Raw genomic sequence first — 21,907 nt, 5'->3', positions numbered from 1 at the left:
GGAGGAGGTGAAATGATGAGAACAATCAACTGAGTAAACTCTGTTCTTAACAAGTGTTTTCCCCCAGGTTGAGTAATTATTTTTTCAGAAGAAATAATCCAAAGAAATACAGATGCTGGCTGTTGAGAGTGAAAGCATACCAGGAACAGGAAATGGAAAAAGGGTCTGAGGGGAAATGGGTAGAACAGTCATAGCATCTGCTTCATGAGCTTTTGGAAATATGAAACAAATCCTCTGAGTTCTCTATAGATTAAAACCTGAGAAATTTGCCTGTGGGGAACCAAAGCTTTTTTTTTTTTTCTGTAGAGGACATTATTTCTTGTTAAGGCATTTCTTAATGTGAACAGTTGACCAGGTGACAACAGGAGATACTTTTTATACCGTTAGAAAGAACAGAGCTCTGGAAATTTCATTTCCAATTCCCCCTTGCCATATTATTGAGCTCAATACCAAAAATGAAAATGCTCAACTGAGAGCCCTAGAAATCATACTTTCCTCTGCAAGCACATAATGTAAATCTGAAACCAGAAATTCTTCATAATCTCGCAAAAATAGCAACTCCTTGATTATTCTTAATAGTCAACATTGATTTATGTCTACTCTGATTGTTCTAATATCAGTTTGTCAGTTTCTTTATACCTTAACCCACCATCACAGTTAACCATTAATCCCTACTCTATTTATGTAGAGGGCTGAGCACAGTCCTAAATACATATCGTAGAACTGAATTGCTAAACTACTTAATTTAGTACATGTGGGTATTAAATGCTTTCAACCCTTTGCTGAGTTTCATTCTACAAATATGATAGAGGAAACTTCTATTACTTCAAAATATCCAGGGGAACTGCACTTGCCTCCACATTAAAAAAAAAAGAAAGTCAAACCCATAAATTCTCACGGCTTAAGTTTATTTAAAAGCTGACAGCCTCCATGTCCATATTGGAAACGCAAATTCAGAAGACATGAACATGATGGATGTTGTCATTTTCTGCAACATATTTAAATATGGTCTTCTTCCTGCTTTATAGGCTGGAGTTGAGTAGCAGAGGGGAGGGTACTGTATCAGTCAGTTTTCCCCATAATAATGCTGATTAACAAATCACAAAAATTTTGGTGGCATTCAACAATAAGCATTTATTGTCAGACTCACAGGTCTGGGTCTTCTGGGCAAGTTCTCCATTAGGCTGTAGGCTTATGCATTGTCTGTGTTAGATCTACTCCACGTATCTTCTGCTGGGCCCAGGCTGGTGGGATAGCAGTCACTGGGATATGTTCTTCTCTTGGTAATGGACAGAATCTCCTAGGAGGACAAATGAAAGCCCTCAGTATTTGTTAAGACAAAGGCTCTGGTCTGGTTCACTGACATTTCCATATTGCATTGGCCAAAGCAACACAAAACAAAACCAGAGGCAGGGGTGGGTAATGAATACTGCCCACCAAGAGGCCATTGTAAGAGTGAGATGCACAAAATCTCCAGAATAGTAAAGAACTGGGGCCAACAATTCCATCTACCACAGAGGGGTAATTGTTTCTGGAAATAAAACTTCCTTGTATACTTAATAGGCAATATTTATATGGTTCATTGATATTTAGTGCTTAAAATGGAATTGTTTGATCATGCTTCTTGATTCATCTGAGTCTGGGAGAACTCAAAGATACTTTTTAATACATTTACTTGAATTAGTGTGAAAGAGTTTCAATTCTTTTTTCGCGTATCTCCAACTATTGCTTGAAAATTGGACTCTTTTTCTGTGCTGATTTCTTCTCCCTTTTTCAGTATCTATTAACACCCTTATTTTAATTCAGCCCTGAGGTACTGAAGAGTGAGCCGTATGGGGAGAAGGCTGATGTCTGGGCGGCCGGCTGCATCCTTTATCAGATGGCAACTCTGAATCCTCCCTTCTATAGCACCAACATGCTCTCCCTGGCTACAAAAGTAAGCAGTGTTGGGAGACAAAAGGGTCTTTGTTGCTAAAAATGCCATTCTTTTTCTTCCTAAATAGAACATTTGTGATTTTTATAAAACTGTCAATTAAAAGCAGGCACATTGTTTTATTGGCCACGTGATCCAGCTCATTTTTCCCCCTTTCTTCTAAATATACATCATGTGCTATGGTGCATTCCCCCTATAATTGTCCTCATTTATCATAGAAAATTATACAAATAAACATATCAAATTACTTTTGGTCTTTTATTTTTAATTGTGGTTTGGACTGCCTATAATCGTCACATTATAGTATCCTACACATCATTTATTATGAATCTGAGGCTAACTTTAACTCAGCTTGAAGAATACAATCTGTGCTCAAGAGCTGTTTAATTGATGTTAATTTTTTATTTGTTGGGATGTTTTTGTTTCTGATTAAAATTTGTGCATGGTTATAATGCTCATTGAGTAGCTCTCATGTTGTGGCCAAGTATTGTACATACTAATGGCCTCTTTACGTCCATCATGCTAGTCTGTCTGTTTTGCAGATAGTGGAGGCGGTTTATGAACCAGTGCCAGAAGGCATCTACTCTGAGAAAGTGACAGATACCATCAGCAGGTAATTAGTCTCACAATTTCAAACCTATAGAGATTATCAAGAAATACCTCACATCTCTACGAATTTACCAAGTAAATATTCATGAAGTGGAAGGGCTCCCAAATAATCCAAACCTAGAAAAATATTTGTGCATCATCAGTAATGGTGACCATCTGGAAGCCACTGAAGTGTGTCCAAGAGGAAGTGGATATGCACTTGAAATATTATGCAGCCATTAGAATGATTATTCAGAAGGCTTTGTATCAACCTGTAAAACAAAGATGATAAGAAGCTAACAGGATGTAGAGCTGTTTGTAACTATGATAAAAACTGTAAATATATACATGGATGTTGGAAAAGGCTAGACAAGGACATAGGAAACTGAAAAAGGCCATGTTAGATGATAAAATTGCAAGTACTTTTTCATTTCTATTTCTAAATTGTAATGTTGTATAATAATTTTTCAAAGAAAGTCAGAAAGAAGTGCTCCAGCCATCAGTATAGTAGGAGTTTAATGAAAGTCATTTCCTGTTGCATTTGCAAAGTTCTGACCTCACAGGGTTTGTCCCAGCTGATCTGTCACCCTTCCCTCCCACTTTCCTTCTGCTCCCTCGCTGCCAGCCACAGGGAGCTCCCTGCGAGTCCTGGCATGCGCCTGCCTCTGGCCCTTTGTCTTTGCTCTTCCCTTTTCCTGGACTTCTCTTCCCTCTGGTATGTTAAACATGTTCCCTCTGGAACATGCGTGTGTGTGCAGACCTGTTTCTTTATTGCCTGTCTCGTCCCCACCAGAAGGAAAACTCTACAACAGCAGAGACTTTTCCAGTCTGGTTCATAGCTCTTCAGCGCCCAGAGCAGTGCCTGGGACAAGATCAACCCTTAGCAAATACTGGTTATCTGAATAAATGACTTGTTTTCTGACTGATTGTTATTTCTATACCAACGTACGTTCCTTAGTTGGCTCAAGATTACTTTCCTGCCCCATCAATCTGAGTCAAATCCTTATTATTTTTATAGAAATCCTAGAGTCACCCCAGATAGAATATCTATCCATTCTCCTGCCCAATTCCCTTTACATTTGGTTCTGTATCTATCCTGGCACTTAGCACTACCTCTGATGGAATGTAAGGGATGTATTCCCTTCACTTTCACCTCCCAGCCCATCGTTTTGCATTAATAGATACTCCTCACAGTTTGTAGGGTTGTATCCTGAATCTTTCTTTGCTTAGCACAATGGTGTCCTACTGTTCTAAAGGGCCTAGGCCCAGCCGGGGCTGAGTTTCACTAACTGCAGACTCTGAAAAACATTTGACCATTCTTTCTGCATCTCTGTTCCCTCATCCAGTAAAAAGGGGATTGTAATAATATCAACCTCATCAGGCTGGTGTGATAATTATACAAAGTAACTAGAAAAATCACTTAGCATAGAGCTTGGTGAATGGTAACTCTTAAGCAATATTGGCAATTATCATTGTTAATATTATGGGAAATGAGCTGAAACCCCTTTCTGAATAATCTGAATTCTGCATATATTAGATCGTGCCCTGTTGCTAATGAATCCAAACAAATGTATTTAAATTGCTCATCTCCACAATTTAGTCCTGTTCTCTGCTATATGTTTTCTGGAAAGTGCCTCAAAAATTCAAGAAGTCTCCAGAGATGTCAAGACAAGAATACCAGATTTACTTATTTAATTTCTCCTTCTCATAGGTATTTTAACACCACAAAGAGCAGGGGAGGGGTGGTACAGAGAAAATGTACAGAGACATTGTTCTGATTTTGTGGCACTGGGCAAACAGGATCGTAATTTGCTTCTGACAGGCTCCCTGGCTATTGGTATCCATGTGTCTTGGGGCTAACAAGTTAGTGGAGGAGTCAGGTACCAACATTACAGGGAAAAGTTAAGAACGTTAATAGGTTCTAGAATCAGCTGGATTTTAATCCCTATTCTTCCACCTACCTCCTTTTCTCATCTGTGATGTATAGGTAGCAATAGTAACTACTCACGGTCTTGTTCTGAAGATTAAATAAGATAATGCTTCTAGTGCTTTTAGAACAGTACCCAGCACTTAGTGAACCCTCAATAAAATTAGATATTGTTATTAATAATTGTAGTGTTGCTATTTGTGGAATTAATTATACAAAACAAATTATGATAAATTGGATAAAGATTGGAGCAATGAGAGATTCCAGAAGGACTTGGCCTAGTCTAGGGACTTTGGGAAGTTTCTATGAAGAAAGAACATATAATCTGAGACCTGAACAACCACTAATTCTCAAATAGTTAAGTGTGGAGAAAGCATACCATAGACCAGCATAGAGCTTATTAGTTTGAGGAACTAAAAGAAATTGAAGATGTAGCATGTTAAGTCAGGGCGAGAATAGCCAAAGAATGATTAGGGCTGGGGAGGCTGATGGGGGCCAGATTGACTAGGTCTGATAGGCCATGTTGAGGTTTTTGAATATTTATCTCGAGTACTGAGGAGAAAACTAAAGGTTATTTACAAGTGCGATAGAGTGAAAATTTCTTCTGTAGCAAAGATCATGCTGGCTGTTCTGTGGGGAATAGACAGCAGGGAATGGGGGTGGGAGGGGAAGTAGGTCCAGCAGTCCACCGAGACATGATGGCGACTCTGACTGCAGTGGTGGTGGTGTTGATGGAGAGAAGTGGGGCTGTTTCCATGGTGGCTTGCAAGTTGAGTCAACAAGTTTGGGGGTACAGGAAGGAAAATGGAATGACACTGAAAATATGAAAACAATTGGGTTTATTCTGTGGAAGTTCAGAAAGTGGAGCCAAGACCGTGGAGTGGAGTTCCAAGGAGACCCAGGTCAGCTCACAATTAGAAGTGTGTGTCAGAATTAGAGATACCCAAGTGAGGCAGGCTGCTGAGTGGGTAGTGAATTCCCTGTCACCAAAATGTTTAAGAGGATGAATGATCACTATTAGGGGACTCTGGATTAAATATTTGTAAGGATACTTTTTTTTTTAAGATTTTATTTATTTGAGAAAGAGAGTGCAAGAGAGAGTGATAATGAGCAGGGATTGGGGTGGGGTGTGGCAGCGGCAGAGGGAGAAGCAGACTCCCCACTGAGCAGGGAGCCAACGTGGGGCTCGATTCCAGGGCCCTGGGATCATGACCTGAGCTGTGAGCCAGCCAGGCGCCCCTTTAAGGACACTTTTAATTCAAAATAACTAAGATGCCATAATAAGTAAGAACTGACAATTTAATTTTAATTTTATAACTAATTATACATTAAGATGACTGTGCATTCTATAGCAGTTGTGGTTTTCACTTAAGGTTATTCAAGATTCATTGTGTGGGTTCACATCACAAAGTTTTATCTTTAGAAAATTAGACATAAAACCAAATTCAGTCATGAATTTTATGCAATTATATATTTAATTTGCTTTGGATTTTTAATCTTTAAAAATTAAGTTCCAAGAGAATAAGGAAGTAAATTCAATTTTCTATTTTCTTAGTTTCCTGTTTTCTTCAGAAAATTGATGCAAGGAATACATAAAGGCAAAACTGGTCTTAATGATCATTTATGACTCAGCAAATCATCAAGCTCAGAGCTGATCATGAGTAACGTGATAGAGCCTTTGAAATGCAAGACAACTATTGATGGGCAAGTTCACTAGATTCATTAATTTCACACCTAGTGTTTCCAGTTACATGATCTTCTTGCTTCTTCTGCTTTTCCATCTTCTCATTTTCACCTTCTACATCCTGTCTTGGGTAGAGCACATGCAGTTGTGTTTCTCATGTGCAGTATCTTTCCTTTTTCCTATTCGTTCATGTGATGTACAAGCACATTCTGTCACTGGAACTTTTCTTTCCTAGCAGGCTTTTACACTGGGAGAATAACTTAGCAACCCTGAAGAGTTTGGGGCAGAAAATAAATCCATTTTGTTGCTCTGCCCAGTACCAGCATTACTATTTTTATCTTCCAGTACACTGTTCAAAGAATATTGTCTGTTTACTTTCTAAAAAAGAAGAACATTTCCTTTTATGCACAAAATCTTCCAATTGCCTTACATTTCTCTATCTGTGCCTGGTTGCAGAAGCCGTCTGGTGCTTTGTTTCAGAGACAGTCATGATGACTAGCACAGTTAATGCTTTCAGCTAGTTCTAAGGACAGGTGGATCTTTACATTTTTCATCCTACCTTCAATTCTTTGGTTTTCTCTTTTTTAAAATTTTCCCCAAAGTAAATTTGACATGTTCCATTTTGTAAATTTATGGTGTACAGTGTGTCACTTTGATAGATTTATATATTGTAATATGATTGCCAATGAAGCAATATTTATCACTTACATAATTATATTACAGTATCATTGGCTGTATTCATTATTCTGTGCATTAGATCTCTATGGCTTATTTAGGACTCATTACAAGTTTGTACCCTTAGACACCATCATTCTTATCCCCCCCCCACCCCTCATGTCATGATAACCACCATTTGTTTTCTATTTTTTTATAAGTTTGATTTTTCTAGATTCCATATAAGTGTTATCATACAGTACTTGTCTTTCTCTGACTTATCTCGCTTAGCATAATGTGCTCAAGTTCCATCTATGTTGTCAAAAATGGGAATATATCTTGCTTTCTCATGGCTGGATAATATCCCATTGTATATATGTACCACCTCTTTTCTATTCATTCATACAAGGATGGGCATTTAGGTTTCCATATCTTGGCTATTGTGAATAATGCTGCAATAAACATGGGAATGCAGATAACTCATTGAAATTGTTTTCTTTGCTTTTGGGTGTATTACCAGAAGTGGAATTGCTGGGTCATATGGTAGATCTATTTTTAATTTTTTTAATTTTTTTTTTTATTTTTTTAAAGATTTTATTTATTTATTTGCGAGAGAGAGAATGAGAGACAGAGAGCATGAGAGGGAGGAGGGTCAGAGGGAGAAGCAGACTCCCTGCCGAGCAGGGAGCCCGATGCGGGACTCGATCCGGGGACTCCAGGATCATGACCTGAGCCGAAGGCAGTCACTTAACCAACTGAGCCACCCAGGCGCCCTCTATTTTTAATTTTTTAAAGGAATCTCCATATTGTTTTTCACAGTGGTTGGACCAATTTACATTCTCACCAACAATGTGTAAGTGTTCCGTTTTCACCAAATCCTCACGATCACCTGTTATCTCTTTTCCTTTTGGTGGTAGCCATCCTAACAGGTGTAAGGTTTTTATTTGCATCTTCTTTTTTTTAAGATTTTATTTATTTATTTGAGAGAGAGAGACACAGCGAGAGAGGGAACACAAGCAGGGGGAGTGGGAGAGGGAGAAGCAGGCTTACCGCTGATCGATGCGGGGCTTGATCCCAGGACCCTGAGATCATGACCTGAGCCGAAGGCAGATGCTTAACCACTGAGCCACCCAGGCACCCCTTGTTTGAGTGTTATTAAGTTGTGTTTAGTTCTTTATATATTTTGGTTATTAACCCCTTCTTTGATATGTGGTTTGTAAAAATTTCTCTGCTCTATACGCTGTTGTTTCATTTCATTAACTGAGTACCAAAAGCTGTGCAGACGCTTTTGAGTTTGATATAGTCCCATTTGTTGTTTCTTGCTTTTGTTGTTTGTGCTTTTGGCATCACATTCAAAAAATCATTGCTAAGACCAATATCAGGAAGCTTCTTCCTTTCCTTTCTTCTAAGAGTTTCATGGTATCAGGTCTTACGTTTAATCTCTGATGGATTTTGAGTTAATTTTTGTGGGTGGTGTGAGATAGGGGTCAGTTCCTTTTTCCGCATATATTTCTTCGGTTTTCCCAGCACCGTTTGTTGAAGAGACTGTCTTTCCCCCAGTGGCTGTTCTTGGTTCCATTGTCAAATATTCATTGACTGTATATGCTGGGATTTAGTTTGGGGCTCTCTATGCTCTTCCATTGGTCTATGGGTCTATTTTTGTGTCATTACCATAGTGTTTTTATTATGGTTTTGTAGTATAGTTTAAAATCAGGAAGTGTGATACCTCCAGCTTTATTCCTTTTTTCTCAGGATTGCTTTGGCTATTCAGGGCCTTTTATGGTTCCACACAAATTTTAGGATTGTTTCTTCTGTTTCTGTGGAGAATGCCTTTGGTATTTTTATGGGAATTGCCTTGAATCTGTAGATGGCTTTGGGTGGCATGGCCATTTTAACAATATTTATTCCTCTGAAACATGAACACAAAATGTATTTCCACTTATTTGGGTCTTCTTCAGTTTCTTTCAGCCAAGTCTTATAGTTTTTATTGTAGAGATCTTTCACTTCCTTGGTTAAATTTATTCCCCAGTATGTTATTATTTTTGATGCTATTGCAGTTTGGATAGTTTTCTTTATTTCTTTTTCTAATGCTTCATCATTAGTATAAAAGAATGTCACTGATTTCTGTAAGTTGATTTTGTAACCTGACACTTTCCTGAAATCATTGATTAATTCCAACAGTCTTTTTTGATTGACTCTTTGGGATTTTTTATATGTAAGATTATATAGAAAAGTAGAGTAAATAGAGAAATTTTTTAATTTCTCTAGAGAGAAATGGGGAAATTTTTACTTCTTTCTTCAATATTTGGATGCCTTGAGAAATTAAAATGAAATAGAGAAATTTTTACTTCTTTCTTCAAGATTTGGATGCCTTTTATTTCTTTGTCTTGCCTAGTTAAGACTTTTCTAATACTATATTAAATAGGAATGATGAGAGTGGGCAACCTTGCCTTGCTTGTGATCTCAGAGGAAACCCTTTCAACTTTTCTCCATTGAATATAATGTGACTTGTGGGTTTGACTTTTTTATGTTGAGATATGTTCCTTCTATACCCAATCTGTTAAGGGTTTTTATCATAAAAAGATGTTGTATTTTATTAAATGCTTTTTCTGTAGGTATTGAGATGATCATATAGTTTTAATCTCTCATTTTACTGATGTGACAGATTACCCATGTGTTGAATTCTCCTATAGCCCAGGGATAAATCCCACTTGGTCATAGTGCTTAATCCTTTTGACGTGTGCTTGAATTTTGTTTTCTAATATTTTGTTGAGAATTTTTGTGTCTGTATTCATCAGGAATATTTGTCTATGCTTTTCTCTTCTTGTGGTGTCTTTATCTGGTTTTGGTATCAAGGCAATGCTGGTTTTGTAAAATGAGTTTGGAAGTGTTCCCTTCTCCTCAATATTTTGGAAGAGTTTCAAGAGGATTGGTGTTAATTCTTTAAATGTTTGGTAGAATTCACCAGTGAAGCTGTCTGGCCCTGGAGTTTCCTGTGTTGAGAGTTTTACTGACTCAATCTCTTGAGTCATTATTGGTATTCCAGATTTTCTATTTCTCCTGATTCAGTCTTGGTAGGTTGTGTATTTCTAGAAATTTATCCGTTTCTTGTCTATATTTTTGTAGTATCAGCTGTAATGTCTTCTTTTTCATTTTTAAATTTGAGTCTTCTCTCTTTTTACTTAGCTTACCTAAAAATTTGTCCATTTTGTTTGTTTTTCAAAACACCAGCTTTTAGTTTCATTGATTCTTTCTATTGCTTTTCTGGACTCTACTTAATTTACTTAATTTATTTACACTCTGATTGTTATTTCCTTCTTTCTGCTAATTTTGGGTTTAATTTGTTTCTCTCTTTCTAGTTCCTTGAGGTATAAAGTTAGGTTGTTTATTTGAGATCTTTCTAATTTCTTAATATATGTGTTTACTGCTATGGACTCTTAGAACGACTTTTGCTGCATTCCACAAAATTTGATATGTTACATTTTCATTTTAATTTGTTTCGAGATAAATTTTTATTTCCCTATTGATTTTTTCTTTGACCCATAGGTTATTTAGAAATGTGTTGTTTAGTTTCCACATATTTTAAAATCTACTCACTTTGCTTTTGTTGATTTCTAATTTCATGTCATTGTAGTAGAGAAGATAGTTGGCATGATGTCAGTCTTCTTAAATTTGCTGAAATTAGTTTCATGGCCTCTCATGTGGTCTATTCTGGAAAATATTCCATGTGTGCTTGAGAAAAATGTATATTCTGCTGCTATTGGATAGAATGTTCTATATGTATCTCAGTTCATTTGTTTTAAGGTATGGCTAGTTCCAATGTTTCCTTGTTGATTTTTTGTCTGGATTATCTATCCATTGCTGATAGTGAGGTGTTGAAGTCCTCTACTATTATTGTATTGTCTTTTTATACTTTAAGATCTGTTAGTATTTGCTTAATGTATTTCGATGCTGAGATGTTGGGAGAATATGTATTTATTATTGTTATATCTTCTTGGTGTATTGACCCCTTTATCATTGTGTAATGACCTTCTTTGTCTCTTGTTACATTTTTGGCTTAAAGTCTACTTTGTCTGATCTAAGTATGGTTATATCTGCTTTTTTTTTTTTTTTTTTTTTTGTTTTTTTTTTGCTCAGTGTATCATCTTCCACCCCTTCACTTTGAATCTGTTTGTCTTTGGAGGTGAGGTGAGTCTCCTGAAGGCAGCATATAGTTGGGTCTTGTTTTTTAATTTATCTAGCCACTTGGTGCCTTTTGATTGGTGAGTTCATCTATTTACATTTAGAGTGATTATTGATATATGAAGACTTACTACTGCCATTTTGTCTTTTATTTTCTGATTGTTTTATGTCTCTATTGTTTCTTTTTTCTTTGTGTTTCTATTTACCTTTTTAGGTTGGTGGTTTTCTGTGATAATTTGCTCACTTTCCCCCTTATTACTGTTTTGTGTCTTTGCTCTAGATTTTCATTTTGTGGTTACCATGAGGTTTGTATAAAATGTCTCAGAGATAAAACAGTCCATTTTATGCTGATAACTTATCTTCATTTATCTACACACGTTCTGTCATTTTTCTTCTCCCCTTTTTATATTTTTGTGCCCTTTTTTATGCTATGTGTTTATTACCAAATTACCAAACCCTGTTAGGTTATGGATGTCTGACTGGTTATGAATTGAAGGAGAGAGACAAAGGGAACAACTCATGCCACCATAATGCTCAACTCTTTGTTTCTTAAAACACAAAATGAATACAATTGAACATCAGATCCCTCCAATTCTTTCCATCTGGTCTCAGAGCAGAGTGGAGACAAAGTGGGTAGGGTGAGTAGAACAACCTAGATTTCTTCTAGAACATGATTTTATGTTTATTTGATTGGAGATTCATTGAAACATTTGTTCACTCTTAAGAATTTCTCTGAAATATCTAAGCAGGGACATATTTTAGAGTATTGAAGCTAATTTAGAACTTCTGGTAAGAGATGTTCCTGGAAGTCTAAAAGTTTGTGGCCAAATATTTGGGGTATATATTTTGGGACAGGTAGATTCTTAGATGTTAGTCTAAGTTCATTCATTCATTCATTCATTCATCTGCTGAGTACCTACCAGGACCCAGGTTCCATTTTACATGTTGAGGAGATCATGGTGAAGGTGACATATGTCTGTCCTCTCAAGAAGTTTCCAGTTTCTAGTGGTGAAATGGATCATTGCAATACAATATTATAGTAGTTTAAGGACTTAAATGTAATGAGAATATACAAAAAGGGGATGATAAGTCATTTGAGGGTGATCCAAGAAGTCTTCCTAATGGAGACTTGGAAAAAAGTGGTGTTTTTGGCAAGCAGATAGGGATGGGATCTGAAAAAAGGCAGATATCATTGGGAAAAACAAATTCAAGCAGAGGGAATAAAATGAGCAAAGAAATGGGGGCATAAGAGAGCCCGGTTACGTGGGAAAGGACAGACAGGAGCATTTGGTGTGTAGCTGGACAAAGGGAAGCATTTGGTGTGAAGCTAGAGGTGAAGTAAGGGCTGGTTCCAGAGGGGGCTTTTATGGAATGCTGGAAATTTTAGTTTTGTTCTATTGGACCCTAAGGGGCTACTGAGGAATTCTTAACAGAGAAGTGATATAGTCAGTTTTAGGAATATAATTCTGTGGCAGTTTACAGTATGGTCAGAGGTGGACAAAAGATGAGTGTCATTTAGGAAACTCTTTCAGTAGTCCAAGAAAGCAATGATCAAATAGGCTAATAGTGGTCGATTAGAGGGTAGGGATAAGGATTCAACAAATATTTAGTAGGGAGAAGCCATAGCATTTTGTGTTGGTTAAATATGGGAGGGAATTGAGAAAAAATAAAAGTGTGGATTTTCTTTTCAATGTATTGAGCATTTACAATGTCCCAGCACTTTACACAGATGACTTCATTAATTGCCATTCCAGCTTGATGAGGTGTAGATATTATGATTATCCCATTTTACAGATAGGCTACCTGAGACTTAGAAGCTAAATCTTGTCCAAGATAAGTTAATAAAGGGTGAGCTGGGATTTAACCCCAGCAATCTGACCTGGAGCCTGCCCGCCTAATTGTGATGCTAAATTGCATCTCCCTGGTGGCTCCTTTTTCAGTGATGGCAAATCCAGGAAGGGGAGTAACTTTGGGAGAGAAAGAGATGACTAAAGGCCAGAACAGAGACCATTCTTTTTCCCATTTACCATAATATATAACTATATAATTCGTAAAACTAGCTTATACTGCTTTTTTGATTAAAAAAAAAAACTCAGCTGGTAATTCAACTGCTAATATTATCTTGAATCAGTTTAAATATCTGCAGACTCAGACTTTAGTCTAATGCACTAATGAAAGGCTTAGATGCTGGTTTTGTTTTTGTTTTTGTTTTTTTTCCCTCACATGGTAGTCATAACCAACGCTAGGTCAACCAAGCATTTTTATCAGCTTTTATTACTTTTGCTAATTAAGTGAGAGTAGATGAAGAAACTGATTTAATTAGAAGGTGAAATTCAACATCCTAGCTGCTTTTATGATTATGAACAAAAGTAAGAAATTTGAATACAAATATGTCACTGGCACAGAAGTTCAGCTTCGCATGCTTATGAGCAATGCTCAGGGCCCCCATAGTCAAAACAGTCCTATGCTTAGGGTTTAAAGCTCTGTATCCAAGGTCATGAAATTCTTAATAATTTTATCTTTAAATTTGTATTTCAGAAATGAAGTCTGATGAGACAAGGAGCATGTATGTTTAGGGCTTGGAAGTCTCAGTTCCTATGAGGTCCCTCCAACTTCCTACCTCTCTGACATAGATTCTCAGCCATCTGCTCCTGGCCCTGTGGGCTCTGCCTGGCCTCCAGCTCCATCTCTCTGTCCCTGTCCCATCATTGCTACTGTTCTCTACCTGATATGGTGATTGGGTATGTCAGCAGGGGAGGCCTGTGTTTACCTTTACCCTCCTCCCCTATGGATTTGTGAATGCAGACAAGGAAAGGATCAGAGTACAGTATGTGCCCTGCTGAATCTTTGGGTGAGGCAAAAAAGAAGCCATCCTTAACCAGGCTGGTAGCACTGTGGTACACTCAATGGGTGATTCAGTGGGGCCTCTTGCCCACCTCTAATCCAGGTACCAAGTGCATCATAATGGCATGGAGGTTACAATCTCTTGGGAATCTCCTGTCTACCATCATTTGGGACATTGGTCTATGGGAAGAGAGATTGACTTCCTCACTCCCTGCTTGGGCCCCACACTTTCATTTTGTACTGGGTACTCCCAAAATTATGTAGCTGGCCTTGTCTTTCTTTGTTACAAATGCATAGACTGAACTTTGTTAAATATGAATTCAGCAGATGTGTAAGTGCCTGTCGTAATCATAGTGCAAGCCCACTGCCTTAGAAAGAAATAACATAAAGATTAAGCATGAGATGATAATGTCTAAGATATGTATATTTAACTAATAATCAAGTAAAAAACAAAGAATAATTAGCAAATTAACAAGTTAGAGTCTTATTTTGACTTCTGTGGTGAAGAGTAATAATAAAAATAAAATAGTTCTCAAATCTTTTCTAGAGACATCAGTATAGGTGGAAGTTGTATGAACTATAGGTTGCTAAATCAAATACGACAAGTTGAAAATTAGATCTTTTTCTCAAAGTCCAAATAAGTTCAAGTTTATTAAGAAGCAACATGACTTCAGTGAAGTTAGAGATTTTGAATTTAAAAAAGACAAAATACTGGGGTTCCTGGGTGGCTCAGTTGGTTGAGCGTCTGCCTTCAGCTCAGGTCATGATCCCAGGGTCCTGGGATTGAGCCCCGAGTCCGGCTCCCTGCTCAGTGAGGAGTCTGCTTCTCTCTCTCCCTCTGTCCCTCCCCCCCCTCCACTTGTGTGCGCTCTCTTTCTCTCTCTCTCTCTCTCACTCTCTCATGGGCGAGCTCTCACTCTCTCAAATAAATAAAATCTAAAAAAAAATAAATTAAAAAAAATAGACAAAATATTATAGTGAATGCCAGAAATATTTAAAGCATGCTAACAATGATCTTGATAATTGATTCCATTGTGTCTAGAATAGCTTTCTATTAGTGTTTAGCTGTGGCATAAATAATATTCCCTTTAGTAAGCTGATTGACATTTCCTACCTCCAAATCACAGAAAATATTAGCATGCAATGTGTCCACTTAGTTACTTTAAAAAATTATTACAAACATCTTAAACCTTTAAGTAACTGGGTTGCATTTTATTTTTATGATTCATGTTTTGTAAGATACACACTAATCAAGTTGGGTTGATATTGCTGCTATACAGCTAGAAAAGGCCAATAAGTTGTGACTCCCTAGAAACCTACCTTCCATTTGGTGCATCAGGGTATACATTCTTGGGATCCCTCTTTGTTTCACTGAGCAGTGACTTGGCAGTAATTATAGAAAATAGCCAGTTCACACGGGAGAAGATGACTATATCCACCTGTCCTGAGACCCGAGGAGCAGCTTCATGGCCCGCCGGTAGCCCTTGCCTAACAGCCCCACTGCAAACAGAACAGTGCTGCTTCCCAAACTTTCCAAATACCATTTGAGAAGTCTTGGATTCCAAACTGTGCTTGATGTCCATCTTATCCCAGATGCTCTTGGGTGTGAACACCATGGTAGACACACAATGGGGTTTAACCTTGACCCTCCACACCCGTGGCCTGGTCCTGACATTGACCAGAGGGCTCTAATCAGCTTGTCTTCTCTTAGGTGCCTCACTCCTGATGCAGAAGCCCGCCCAGATATCATAGAAGTCAGCTCGATGATATCAGACGTCATGATGAAGTATTTAGATAACTTGTCTACATCTCAGCTGGCTTTGGAGAAGAAGCTGGAACGGGAACGGAAGCGCACACAGAGGTACTTTATGGAAGCCAACCGGAATGCTGTCACATGTCACCATGAGCTGGCTCTGTTATGTCATGTAAGTGCACAGCTGTCATTGTCTTCGTGATGTGCTCCAATAAGGTCATCTGAAATGGTTCAGGCTTGTCTTAGGGAAGATTATCTTAAGTTAGAAAAGTATTAATTGCTACATGCAGTATTTCACTATTATATAGTTCCAGATTTGCATCCCTTTACAGGTCTTATAATTAAAATTAAAGTCAATATAAATGATTTTCCATTGAACTACCCCTAATTTATTGTATATTGCAAAACAAGAGGCCTCAAAAAGATCCCTTAGCAATTCTTTAAGCTTATATTATGCTCTTTGTATAGATAGCAATGAATATGTATATTTTACTTCTTTAGCAATCTGATTTGGGGAATATGGATGAAAATGTTATATGTTAATCAGAGAAGGAAATAATAATCACCTTAAAATTTTGTCTTTTTAGTCTAGTTGCTTTTATTACTGTTTGTGGTGATAATAATGCTGCCATGCTTCAAATAAGAATAAGTCCTTTAATTTTTCTTGACAGTAACCTTTATTTCTGAGCAGAGCTTGAAAAAGGCTAAAGTTACAAATGTCCACATGTGCAAGTGACCATGCCAGTGATGCTCTTGTTGCTGTCTCTCGTTTTCCCCCTGTGCTTTTGTTGTATCATGACCCATGATCCTTCCTTTGCTCATGCTCCAGGCTCCCTCAAGCAGAGATCCAGTCAGGGACCCTTCAACCTAGTAAATATTCTTTTCTTCCCTCTTGGGCATGGGGCCCAAGGAAATAGGGTCATAACACCCATTCTTAATCAAGGTACTTGGTCATCAAATTCCTTTCCAGGACCCTAAAGACCTGTTCTGCCTCAGCCGAGAAAATAATATAGAGTTGATTTCAAAGAAGAGACAGCTGTGATTTCTTTTCCTTCCTTCCTTCCTTCTTTCCTTCTTTCCTTCCTTCCTTCCTTCCTTCCCTCCTCCCCTCCCTCGCTCCCTCCTCTGATTTCTTGGATAATAGAGTTTCCATCAAACTCCTTTCTATTAAAAGGAAAGCACTACTGTGTGGTGTGTTTGTCTTGACATACTTGGAATCTGGAAGTTGAAGATTCAATATAGTTTTCTTTTGGGGGGAAAAATTCATCTTTATTGCCTTGCTAAGTCCAGCTGTAATTTCACAGAACAATCCTTGGTGATTATCTAAGGCCTTGGTTTATGTTTAGAAGCATATAACTTGGGAGTTATAGCTCTTGCTGAACACAGTTAAATCTTATATACAGGAGTTAGAGCTCACTTTTCTTGTTATTTAACTACCTGACTTCGTAAAAAGTAGACAACAATGAGAAACACACCATTCTATGTATGTCATGTTGCATTCAGAGTGCAGTGTTCCCAGTAAACTAAAATGCAAGAGATTTAGCCATTTCTATGTATCTTAAGTATTTGAGGCCTTCTATTAAGTTCTGCACTACAAAGCTACTTAGCCAATTTCCAGTTGGATATAAAAGAGTCAGTTTCTATTAGATCCCTGTAGCTGATGTGGGGGTGGGTGGAGTTAGTTTAAAATCTACCAGCAGAAATCCTCTATCTTTAGTGAGACACCTTGAGAATGACTGTTTTGTTTATTTATTTACTTCTCAGTTTTTCTTTCTTTTTTTTTTTTAAACTCTTACTGTGGAAAATTTCATACATTTACAGAAATAAAGATATTACTTCATGTAGCCACCCCCCAGCTTCAAGAATTTGCTACTGCGGGCCAATCACATACTCTCTTTATGCCCACCCACTACCCACTCCCTGCCATCGTAGGTTATTTTGAAATAAACCCAAGACACCATATCATCTCATCCATCAATAATTTCAGTATGTATTTGGAGGACCATTTTAACTCTAGAAATCTAGCTCTCAGGCCATGACTGGGTTAAGCAAAGGGAGATATCTATAGTCGACGAGGTTGTAGAGGTTCTGTACTCATCATAAATTAGGGTGAAAATATTAACTATTTCAGAAAACACTAGGATTAAATAAGTTAATGTGTTTGAATAAACTGTGCAAATTAAAAAGTGGCACAAAATTAAAAGATAGCACCAGTTATATAAAATGAGCAGTGATTATGTTAAAAAAATAGTTGTTGATGCAACTTGCTAATCTAGTATTAGCTGGTCCATTAGTGCTAAATCCAAGTGTGGTTTTCATGCAGTTAATAAGTATTTATTGAACATGTGCTACTAGCCAGCCTCGATGCCCTCATGGAGCATTCAGTCTCATAGGGACCTTAGAGAAATGCTTTACCTCTAGGCAGAGTTTATATTACTACTTTTAAAGAACCATCAAATAGCTTCTCCTTTTGCACTATTTTATATATACTGATAATTTTTCATCTCTGGATTAATCATATGTTAACTAAAAGGAAAAGTGCAGCCTTATTAAAGAACTGAGAAGGAAATACTACATTTCATCAAAAGACAGCATGCAGTTAATTGGCATTATCCTTGCTAAGTACCAATTATTATTTTTTAAAAACATACATTGACACCATTACTGATGGGAAAAATACAGGTATAAAATTTTATGTCTCTTTTTTTCTCAAGTATTGTTATAGTATTATGATTGTTTCTTTCAAATATAGTGGAATGTCTCCCAGAGCAGTTAATCTCAACAATACAATTACACAATCCAGTGATAAGCAATAGTCAAAGGAAAGAGAAATTAATGAGTGCAGTAGAACTTTATGAATTCTCAGCACTGATAAGGAGATCCATTGTGAATTGCTAGAATTTTGCAAATTAGTTGGTGAACAAACAATTGATAAGAAACATTAAGGATCTTCTGTCATGGGGTGTATGCTACTTACTCTTTCACATCTTAGCTTATTCTTAATTATGGCAATAGGCCAGTAAAGACAGATATTAATATATATATTTCAAAAGGACAGAGAAGTCGTCACTAATGAAGTTTACTCCTTTGTATTGTGGTTTAGACTCTATGAAAGAGAAGCAAAACTTTCTTTTCAAAGAATGTTAAGCTTCCTAATTTTTATAATTCAAAATAGATCACAAGGAGAGCAGAGTCAAGAATAAGAATCAAGCAGAGAAAAATAAGGTGTAATTTTTACTTAAATATGTAATAATAAAAGTCTATTGTGCTACAGAGGGTACTGTGGCATTGTAGTAGTCAAAATCATGATTGGCATTTTGGCATTATGCACAACATGTTAAATACACCAAATAGTTGCCCTCTGGCCATTATTTTATATCCCAGGCAGAAATATCAGTTGCAGACATTTCTAAACAGCACGCTGCAAATACAAGGATGAGTGTTAAAACCCAGCTTGGAAAAATGTGGATCATCAATAGAAAACTTCAATTTCATTCAGATTACTGGGATTTTGTGGATCCAGCTGTAGGCTACTATTAACATTTGTAAATAAAGCATATTTCTTTGTGTACAAATGGAGCAGATTTGAATGTACCAGGGAGACTGAAGGATAATCGTGAAAGAAACATGTTCTTGCAGGGTGAGTTGCAGGGATTTCCCACTTCTCTTTCAGTGATATTTGACAGGTACTTTTATCTTCATCACCTCTGTTTTAAAGCTACATGATTATTTCTTTCTACTAGTAGAGTGAGTTTGTTCAGTCTACAGAACTTTCACATTCATAAACCTAACAGGGAACAACACAAAAAGAGAAAAGTTGAAAATGCTTACAGTTTATAATTAATAAAAGAACAAAGATTTGTTGAATATCTTCTGAATGTAAGACATTGTGCTTGCTATTGTGAAGGTTATAAAAAATTATAAGGAGTGGTTTCAGTTATGAAGTGACTTACACAGTCCACCTGGGAAGCCAAGACATATATGCAGGAGGAAATCTGGGTAAATACCAAATGAGATCTCTGGCTAATATAGTTCAGGGAGGCTCCCAAAACAAGTGGGGTAAGTTTGGGCCTTGAAAGTAGGTAAGGAGTCACTCCTGGATGGAAAAGAATAGCAAAAGTACATGAGCTCCAGATATACCAGCTTAGCATACTTAGGACTACTAATCACATTTTAGAAATGGTATTATTTTGGGCGCTTGGGTGGCTCAGTTGGTTAAGCGACTGCCCTCGGCTCAGGTCATGATCCTGGAGTCCCAGGATCGAGTCCCACATCGGGCTCCCTGCTCGGCAGGGAGTCTGCTTCTCCCTCTGACCCTCCTCCCTCTCATGCTCTCTGTCTCTCATTCTCTCTCTCTCAAATAAATAAATAAAATCTTTAAAAAAAAAAAAAAAGAAATGGTATTATTTTATGCTTTAATTTAATAGGCAAGAAAAGGGAAACCAAGAGAAGAGACTTGTCCAAAGTCACCAAGCTAGTTTGCTGGTTTCAGACCTTGGACTGAGAGTTGGATATCCTGATTTATAATGCATATTTTGATATGTATAGTTTGGAAAGTCTGGGAGAGTAGGCTGGTACTAGATGGCAGAAGTTTGCGGAGTACCTAGTCATGGTATTCATACCTAGTGTTTGGATTTAATCCTGGGTAGTGTGGACTAAAGCCTTGTATTTCTTCAAAGTAACTAACAACTAGATTATTAAACTGAAGGCTAATTCTTCCTTATCATTCATATCTCCTTCTTGAACTTTTTTTTCCCTGTGGTTTTGACCACACTCCTTTGTCCTGGTTTCCATCTTATGTCTCTGAACACTCTTTTCTTATTCTCTCTTCCAACCCTGGACTCTTAAGTTTCTATGTTCTGCTTCTCTTCTTGCTCTTCTCTTGAGTGAGCTCTGTATGGTTCCATAGTTTTTCATTTCATATGAATTTGGATAAAAATTGGTTGTACAAAATGAGAACTTTATCTTCCATAATCATATATCATTTTGGTTTGAACCCCTGTTCCTGCTGATAGCAGAAAATGGAGGATATAGGCATTAACACTTACATCAGATGTTTTGGTCTAAAAGTTTCTCTCCCATTTCAAGGGCTCTCCCCTCCATCTCCCTCTCCCAAAATGGCAGCTTGATACAGGAGGAAGCTTAGGCATCCTCACGCCAATGGGAGGGGACTCTGTGTTGCCTTCTTCTTTTGGCCTCTGTTGACTTTAGATGAGGTGAACCTATCCCTGTGGCTTTGGGGGACCTACCGTGGCATCCCTGTTTTGAGCTGTCTTCTCTGTGCTCCCTCCATGCAGTGATAACCTGGTGGACTCACCAGTGAGCACTGTATCCATTTTCTACATTCCCACTGTGGCACGTGGGAGCTTCAGATTCCCACCTATGCCACATAGTCCATGGGGAACTAACTGAGAGTGGGGGCACAATATCAGCCCTACCTTATCCATTCAACAAATATTTATTGATTGCCTATTAGGTGTCAGGTACTATTCTAGGTGCAGGGGATACCACAGTGAACAAAGCGTGTCTACCCTCATGGGCCTTATTTAAAATGCCCATATTAGCTATATAGTATATAGTGGCATGATGGTCACAAAGCTTCTCTGAAACTTCCAGTCTTTTCTGGCTGAACCTGAATTATTCCCTCAAACCCTCTGCTCTGCTCCATTCCCAGGGTTCACCTCTGCTGGAGAGGATGTGAGGAGGAAAAACAAAGATATTCAACTTGCCTTCTTATCTTCTGTCCTTTTTTAAAAAAATTTTTTATTGTTATGTTAATCACCATACATCACATCATTAGTTTTTGATGTAGTGTTCCAAGATTCATTGTTTGTGCATAACACCCAGTGCTCCATGCAGAACGTGCCCTCTTTAATACCCATCACCAGGCTAACCCATCCCCCCACCCCCTCCCCTCTAGAACCCTCAGTTTGTTTTTCAGAGTCCATCATCTCTCATGGTTCGTTTCCCTCTCCGATCTCCCCGCCTTCATTCTTCCCCTCCTGCTATCGTCTTCTTTTTTTTTTTTTTTTTTTAACATATAATGTATTATTTGTTTCAGAGGTACAGGTCTGTGATTCACCAGTCTCGCACAATTCACAGCGCTCACCATAGCACATACCCTCCCCAGTGTCTATCACCCAGCCATCCCATCCCTCCCACCCCAACCCCCACTCCAGCAACCCTCAGATCTTCTGTCCTACTATCTGGCTCCTTCTTTGAACTTCAGAAAGACTTCCCAGTTCTCTATCCACACGCTAGAAACTGCCCTTCTACCATGTCCTCCTCTTTCCCTAGGTGTTCTTCATTCAGGCCTTTCCTTGGGTTTATAAGCCCCAGCCT

General features: G+C 37.8%; 1 protein-coding gene across 1 annotated transcript in view; it reads left to right on the top strand.

Annotated features, from left to right (window-relative positions):
• NEK10 (NIMA related kinase 10) overlaps nucleotides 1–21,907 on the top strand; it is a 226,881-nt gene that overhangs the window by 142,148 nt on the left and 62,826 nt on the right. Inside the window, exons 24-26 of the mRNA XM_044915799.1 lie at nucleotides 1,807–1,936; nucleotides 2,476–2,546; nucleotides 15,524–15,737. Coding sequence (XP_044771734.1) covers nucleotides 1,807–1,936; nucleotides 2,476–2,546; nucleotides 15,524–15,737 — 415 coding nt within the window. The remainder of the gene's footprint in view (nucleotides 1–1,806; nucleotides 1,937–2,475; nucleotides 2,547–15,523; nucleotides 15,738–21,907) is intronic.

This window comes from Neomonachus schauinslandi, chromosome 1, assembly GCF_002201575.2.
Source record: "Neomonachus schauinslandi chromosome 1, ASM220157v2, whole genome shotgun sequence".
In the NCBI taxonomy this organism is placed as follows: Eukaryota; Metazoa; Chordata; class Mammalia; order Carnivora; family Phocidae; genus Neomonachus; species Neomonachus schauinslandi.
This window is presented reverse-complemented; position numbering and strand designations above follow the sequence as displayed.